This window comes from Bison bison, unplaced genomic scaffold, assembly GCF_000754665.1.
Source record: "Bison bison bison isolate TAMUID 2011002044 unplaced genomic scaffold, Bison_UMD1.0 scf7180017863950, whole genome shotgun sequence".
NCBI classification, from domain to species: domain Eukaryota; kingdom Metazoa; phylum Chordata; class Mammalia; order Artiodactyla; family Bovidae; genus Bison; species Bison bison.
In genome coordinates, this window is record NW_011494522.1 from 2080899 (window position 1) to 2089384 (window position 8486).

Genomic DNA, 8486 nt, shown 5'->3' on the forward strand with positions numbered 1-8486 from the left:
TCCGACTCCTAGGTCTTGGCTAAAAATCTCTATGATTTCATGGAGCACAAATTTCCTAAAATCTGTATTAAAAAAAAAAAAAAAACCTCTATTACTTTTTTCTGCACTCACGTTTTATAAAATATAATTTTATAACTTTTGTTTGTGTTATTTGTTGTCTGCATCTTAGGGTAGCACCATCTTTTAATTCTATACTTTTAAAGATTTTAAGACACAATATATATCCATCAGTCAAATAACCTATGTTTTCAAAATACAATATGGTCTATATATAAATAAATATCATTGCAGTTCTACAGTTCCTGCTTTTACTATTAATTTATTTAATATCTTATATTTTATTATTCTTACGTTAGACCAAAATAACATTTTAAATGACACAGTATATTTATTGTATTCTTTTATACTGTGAAATAAATTAATACTCATTATTTACAGTTAAATTCTTTTTCCTTTTATCTTTTACAGGCTGAAGAGAAGGCTCATTCAGAGGTAAGAACCCAGCAGCATTTTTAGTTGACTATTTTCGATTGCATTTAGGATGAAATGAGTAGTTCTACCGCCAGAGGGCTCTGTGATACAGCCCATGACTCAACACTGCTGATAGAGGTGACCCAGCAATGATAAACAGTCTTGGATATTTTCTCTTAAAAGAAAGTGAAACTTAAGTTTTTAGAAGCAAACTCTCTTCTCACATTCTAGCTTGGGGTCTTAACTCAGCACCTTTTAAGTTGTCTCTAGTAGTAATCACTTAAAAATCTTTGATGCATGAATAAATGTGTGGTCTCTTTCCCCACTGCTGTAAGACTAATCACAGGATTATGCCAAGTATTACATTTGAGGCCCTAGACCCCCACAATGCAGTTTACCAGCATCTCAGTCCATCTATTATTTGGTCCCAGTACTTTTCTGCTTCTAATCACTTGGCTAATGCAGTATGTTATTCTAATCACACACTTCACAAGTATTTCATTATAATCACATACGAATCAGATTGCAACCTGGAGAGAACATTCTTTTTCTTTCCCTTTGTTTGAAAGTTGTCCTTCCAAGGAGAGCAGAGGGACTTCAATTAGGCCTTTATTCACAATGTGCTAATGACTATTTGATTGGTTTTACCCTGAGCAAAGAAAAATGCATTGGCAATAGCCTTTGCAAAGGAACTATTCCCTTTGAAGTTTTATTTTATCCGTCTTCTAAAGTTTTGTACTATTTTACTTTATAATATGTACATTAAAATATATTTTATTTTCTATATATATATTAGGACTTCCCTGGTGGCTCAGGTGGCAAAGCATCTGTCTATAATGAGGGAGACCTGGGTTCGATCCCTGGGTCGGGAAGATTCCCCTGGAGAAGGAAATGACAATCCACTCCAATACTATTGCCTGGAAAATCCCATGGACAGAGGAGCCTGGTAGGCTCTAGTCCATGGGGTCGCAAAGAGTCGGACACGACTGAGCGACTTCAGTTTCAATAAAAATATTGAGAAAGTGTAAATTATGCCAATTTTATCTGTATAATTGCTAGACCAAAGAGTAAATATGATTTTGAAAAACTTAAATTACTTATATATGGTGACATGGCAAAGCTTCCTACATTGATCATAATATATGTAGCTACTAAGGCATACAAGTACCACATCTATTTGCCATATTAGTAGTTACCCACCTCCACTTTAATTATTCATAGCCACAGTGGGTCATTTTCTTTAATGATTTACATTAGTTTCAGGTTTATTGTAGTCTTAATTTTAAAGGAAACATAATCATGTAATAGAGAATAGAAATTTGAGAAGTGTTCTTTGGACTTTGTACTGTTTTAAGAATGAAATAGATGCCTCTTAGAACTATTTGTGGTCACTATCATCTGAATGAACCCAAATTCTCTTTGGATCTCGGTGTGTCTTTTTTTTAAAGTACAGGAGTCACATGGAATCACATCTGCTGAAATTATATTAATATCCCCTGCCTCTATTCCCAGTTTAAAATTTTGTTCTTTTTTAGAATCTTTGAATATTGACCACCATTTCTTCTCTACAAAAATCTAATGAGTAGGAAAAAATAAGCACTTAATGAACTGTACCAAGAATGTTCTTTCAAACTAAGATAGTGTTTTGAAAGTCCAGCTACAACAATAGCAACTTGTTTTTGAAGAAATGAGAATCATCAGAGTAGAATGTTTGGCATCTAAGTAATTAAAATCCCTTGAGACCAAAAGTGTACTTGTAAACTTAGTCTTAGATTCTTGTAAACATTTTAACCTTACTAATCACTGTTTTTCATGGCATCATAAGACATGCAGATTAAACTGTGGAAAGTACTGAAACTTAAAAATGATACATACTCTCACCTTTTTTTGGTTCAATTTATTTGAGTATGGAGTGAACCGAAAAAGGAAAATGTTTTAGCATATTTTTGTTATTGGTTTATCTAGCCATTTACACAGTTTTACTGATTTTTCCCCTGTTTTTCCAAACTATGGATAATCTGTAAGGCGATTCTGCTTGGAGCTCATAGTAACTCACTGAATAAATGACATTATAATAAATATTTGAGAAGGCTTCTCTAAGTGTTAGTAATGAAAACTCCAGCCAATAAAATTATTTTCAAGTATAGAATCATTAAATGTTGAATTGTAGCCAACTTTCAGTGACTGTGGGAATATTCTACAGCTTATTAGTACTTATCAAAATATAGGAAATAAAAATAAACATACAAAAATGGATAGAAAAAGAAAAAGACTCAGAAAAATATACGTGTATTTAATTTTTAAAAAGAAAAGCTTTTATTACCATAAATTTCTAGAGATAGAAGGACCAATAGACAAAGTGAACTGATTCTGGATTCAAATAGCAATGGCAAATAAGCATTGAAGCAAACAGCAAATGAACAAAAAAGCATCCTTTAATGTGCCAATTCAAACTTCAGTTGTGAACACAGGCACTTGCCTTTCTTCTTATAAGTGGCATTTAATTGTTACTCAGCCAGTTTTTACATTTCTTTAAGTTTTGGAAATTGGTGCTGATACAGTGGTATTAGAATGAACTAATTATAGAGTTTGCTTTTTTGGACTAAGTTCTTAGTTTTAAGTTAAAATCTACTACCATATTGATTTGATTTTTTAATTACATTCAGCAAATCCATAAACTACGGAGAGAGCTGGTTGCATCACAAGAAAAAGTTGCCACCCTCACATCTCAACTTTCAGCAAATGTAAGTCACTTTTAATTTTTTGACATATTAAAACAGACATTTATATAGTAAATGAGATAATTCTAGTAACAGACTCACAAACATTAGATGTCCACATGATACAGACTTAAGTCTCTAAATCAGGGGACGTGCACATGGAATCATAACATCTAAATCCAAGGTGATGAGGAATCAGAATGTGGTTAAAATGCCTTTTTGTCTCTTGTAAGGTTGGAATGTTGGTAACATCTAGAAAGGTCATTTCTTTTCTTATTTCTTATTTTTATCATTCCTCATACATAAGACTTTCTTAAGCCACAAGACAGTGAGGGGTTGACAGTGATTGACCATGGAAGATAAAAAATTCATGCACGCAGACTCCTTCAGCACAATTTATTGAACAATTAATGAAGCATCCAATTAATTCCCCAAAATTAGGTTGGTCTGAATTTGGATATCTTAGCTATATTGTAAAGGAGCTATAGTTCTGTCGAAAACCTTGGTAGCCTTCTCATAGTTTAAGGAGCCAAAGATAGCAAAAATGATGGTGATAAAGACTGCCAATGATATTACCATTTACTGAAGATCTGTCAGTGTGCCAGGGAGCACTCAGAGTAGATGCAGACGTCCCGGAGGACATGTGGCGTTGTGCCTGGTCCTGAGGAACAGGGTCTCGAAGCAGCAGTGAGGGGTGAGGAAGCTCCTGCTGTTTTGCCATGTGTCCTGACACCTTTGCTCAACATCAATCTGCTCACTCCCACTGGGTGGCTTTGGGCTTGTTCACTGCCTTACCATGCTCTGCTCTCTCCCTGGAGTTTTTCCATCTCAACAAAGCTTGACATAGCAAAAGTGAGCAGGTGTGGGCCCATTGTGTATGATTTAAATAAGAGAGAATTTCCTTCTGCAGTGTTTAAGTTTGTTCCCTCACAAGGAGTTCATTTTAGCACTGTATTTGAATTGATTTTATCTTTTTTTAACTTTGCGGGAAGTTTGTCTGCAATGAGGAAGGCTTCTATGCCCTGGATAGTAAAGATACAAATGTCTTAAATGATTACTCAGAGTTTTCTTTTCTTTTGTAAATGTCTCTTGCATGGACTTGTATACTCAGTTATTGGATTAATAAATTACTGCTATACAAAATGGAATTTGTGCTTTTACACAGTGATATATACATACCATCTCCATTTAAAAAGTAATGCAGTTGACCCTTGAACAACACAGGTTGAATTGTGCAGGTCCACTTATGCATGGATATTTTAAACTCCTCACATAAGTGGATTCACACATTAATTATCTGTATATAAATGGACCCACATAGTTCAAATCCATGTTGTTCAGAGCTCAACTATACACCATCCATGGTTGGTTGACCTCTTGAATGTGTAATTCAAATGCGGAGGGCCAACTATGATATGTGAGCATTCATGGACTTTGGTCCTGAAACTAATCTCCCATGGATACCAAGTGACAAATGTACATGTATATTGTATTAAAAAGAAAAACAGAAATTAAAATAAGCATTTAATAAAAGCATTTAATAAAAAATAAAGCATTAAATAAAATAAAGCATTAAATAAAAAATTTAAAAAGCATTTAATAAGAAGAAAATATATTTGTTTTTCCTGCTGAGGCTCCCAATTCCATTCATGGTTATTGATTTCTTCTGTGTCCTTTAAACATTGTTCTTCTATATACTCATGAATACATATATATATATAGTGCACACTTGCAAAGGCTTACACACACACACACACACCCCGGTGGAAGGAACCAAGTTCTAACATAGGAGGACTGTCCTGGGGGACAACTTAGTGCCACTGTTTCAAAGGGTAACATTTTAAAAACATTTTAAAAACATGTGAGACATTGGCTACCTACCACTTCTCTCAAGTCATGCATGCCACATTGTGGTCACTGATTTGTTTTCATGACTATGGAGTATGAATCCTCAGCTGGCAATTGATATGACCTTCATCCATGAGTATAGCTTCTTACAGTTAAAAAAAAAAGTGTTCTTTTATGCATAAAGCAGAGATATACAGAGAGAATATAAATAGGTATCCATCATATCTGTGATAATAAAATGGCCATGGAAGAAGGGGGCAATTAGAGAAAAAAAAAATCTATATTGTCTCCCTAAGGGTCAATAAAGAAGAAAAAAAGTAAGAAACACAAAATTAGAGAAAGTGGTGGCAAATACATAAATTTGTTTAAAAAGTGCTAGTCTTGGAAAAATGATCCAAATATCTCCAGCCTTTCCTGTCCATGTCTGTGTTATCAGTAATAGTATATTTTACACATGGCTGGGAGCTTAATCCTATTTTGTATGTTATTCTAGTTTTATGTCATAATACATTTTAGAAATATTCTCAGATCACCTCAGACCCACACAAAACACCACACATAGAACCTTTATTTTGTTTAATAGTGAAAAAATTGGAAATAACAGAAATGTTTTAATAGGTTGATGGATAAACAACTTCTGATACATACATACATACCATGGACAATAGCTATTAATACACACAGCAACTTGGATGGATCTCAAGTGCATTAAGCTGAGTGAAAAAAGTCTGACTTTTAAAGTCACATGCTGTAGAATTCCATTTGTTCAACATTCTCGAATGACAAAATTGTATTGATTGCCAGGGTCTAGGAATGGTGGTCACCTCCTTCCTGAGAGGTGAGTATAAAACTAGGGAGAGCTTGGTGGTGATGAAAGGTGGTTCTTTACATGTGTGCATGTGCATATGTGTACCAATAATGAACTTCTGGCTTTGACGTTACACTGCTGCTGCTACTGCTGCTAAGTCACTTCAGTCGTGTCCGACTCTGTGCCACCCCATAGATGGCAGCCCACGAGGCTTCCCCATCCCTGGGATTCTCCAGGCAAGAACACTGGAGTGGGTTGCCGTTTCCTTCTCCAATGTAGCCATGGATGCAAGCTGGGTAAAGGGGTACAGGAGTCCTTTCTGTACTCTCTTTGAAACTTCTTGTGAATGTATAATTATTTCAAGTTAAAAGAGCAAACACCTAAAGATCTATCACAATTTTTAAAAGAGATGTCTAGTTTTTAATTTCTTGCACATTTCTATCTTATTTCACCATTTAGTGCTTTTATTATTTGGTGGTAATATGCATTGTTAAAGTTTTTCACCATCAGATAAATGTATTGCTGAAACTGTCAGAAGATAAAAGTCAGGAGATTCAGGTAATGAAGATATGCATTATCTTCTACTCTTTTACAAAACAGTTTATCAAAATTCACTTTAAAGCTATTGCAGTAGTGAAGAACTTGTATAAGTGGATGAGTTCATCAATGTTTATAAAATAATTTTATTGCCAATCCTATTTTAAACATTTAATAGTTTCATAATTACTAGGGGTAGAGTCTTATATATTTATGTCCCTTTGTATTTTTAAGGATATAATCTCCTATACACATTCAGAAATTTGAATTATTTATAAGGTACAAACTGTCTTGAATTCATTATCTTTAGCATCTAGTTTAAAATGTCACTTTAGATTCAGTGCACCATTATGAGTCATCAAAGGATTTACTTGAGAAAACACTTGGTTTTTCCTCAGTTCTAGGAAATGCTGCATTTGAATTTCATCCAGAGTGTGCTTTACTTCATTGCCTCTGAGTTAGCATCTGTTGATGTATGTAATATATATGCGCATATTTTAATATACTTTTATAAAAATTAATTATAAGACTGAAAAAAGTTTCTGTAAAATTGCTTCAATATAAGTCAAAAAATGTTTACTCTTGTACATTTCCTATTTGGAGTTAGAGATATGTCTTTTATTATTTTATTCAAACCACAAGTAAACTTAACTTTTTGGTTAAATGAGATCGCTATAACGGCCATTGTTGTATAGAAGTGTAATAGCCATGGTTTATAAATATAAGTTGGAGAAGGCAATGGCACCCTACTCCAGTACTCTTGCCTGGAAAATCCCATGGATGGAGGAGCCTGGTAGGCTGCAGTCCATGGGGTCGCTAGGAGCCGGACACGACTGAGCGTCTTCACTTTCACTTTTCACTTTCATGCCCTGGAGAAGGAAATGGCAACCCACTCCAGTGTTCTTGCCTGGAGAATCCCAGGGACGGGGGAGCCTGGTGGGCTGCCGTCTATGGGGTCGCACAGAGTCAGACAGGACTGAAGTGACTTAGTAGTAGTATAAATATAAGTTGCAATGTTTGGTTCTATAGAAAATATCATTAACTGTTATTGTTTATTTAGTAGTCATTTTAAGATCTATTCAGTTTACTTAATATATAAATAATTCTGTCAGGCCTTAAATGTTTTTCCTAAATTTGGGGTATTTTTGGTTTTTGTAATTGGTGTATCAGATGATTGGACCTGACATTATTATATTTATATGGAGTCCACACAGCAATCTGTGTTTTAATATTTAAATTGGAAACATCTGCTTCTCTACTAAAATGTCTTTTTCCCCTTTGTTAAAAGGGGCACTGGTAAGTCAGAAATATATATGGCTATCTCATCTCATTTGCTTGACAGAGTATAACCCACGTTCAGTGGAAGGTACACTGAGCCTACCCAGCAATTTGTGCAGGTCTCTGAGCAGAGCTGAGAAAGCCCTGGGAAGCCTCTTCATAGAGGTGTGTGCATTAGGATGTCTGTAGAAAGGAGAGGAGCAATGTGGGCCAGTACTGTCGCCTGGCTTTCTTTGAATGAGTACCATTGAACCATTGAACAGGAGCCCCACAGTCCGTGGCTCCCAGGAACGAATGGTCATATCAGACAGACAGCCAGTTACCCCTGACCTCTCGCCCACAACTGCTTAAAGCCAAGCCAGGTGGAATGCATTTATTTGTGTCTTAACGTATTTTCTTACAAATGTCAGCCCTTAGATAATCTGGAAATGGGCACGAAGGCTAGTTATTACTACTAGCTTTCAAAGATATTGCTGAATGAATGTGTAACAAAAGAAAGTGCTTTGCCTTTCAGCACATAAGTCATTTAACCAAACATTTCTCAGGTTTTATTTTGCTTAGGATTGTGCCCTATTTCTTTGCTCTATTTAGTATTTTTACATAATCAGGCAGTTACTTTTGTTTTTCTGCATCTCACTTAAGAAAAAATATTTTGCACATAATTAACAATGACAAACACTGTAGGGATAATTATATATATAGATATAGATATATAGATATATGAAATCTTTATGATGTTTCAGAGTCATGTATATAAAATCATCTATACCTAGCTACCTATCTATCTATCCCCATATACATCTATGTAAAGAGTATTTTTTATT

At 34.8% G+C, this 8486-nt stretch overlaps 1 protein-coding gene across 4 annotated transcripts in view; it reads left to right on the top strand.

The window, feature by feature from the left end:
* The window catches only part of NAV3 (neuron navigator 3), an 898556-nt gene that overhangs the window by 823039 nt on the left and 67031 nt on the right, over window positions 1–8486 (top strand). For all 4 annotated transcript variants that reach the window (XM_010833878.1, XM_010833876.1, XM_010833879.1 and 1 more), the window contains 2 exons: window positions 469–492; window positions 3138–3215. In XM_010833878.1, the coding sequence (XP_010832180.1) occupies window positions 469–492; window positions 3138–3215 (102 nt within the window). The remainder of the gene's footprint in view (window positions 1–468; window positions 493–3137; window positions 3216–8486) is intronic.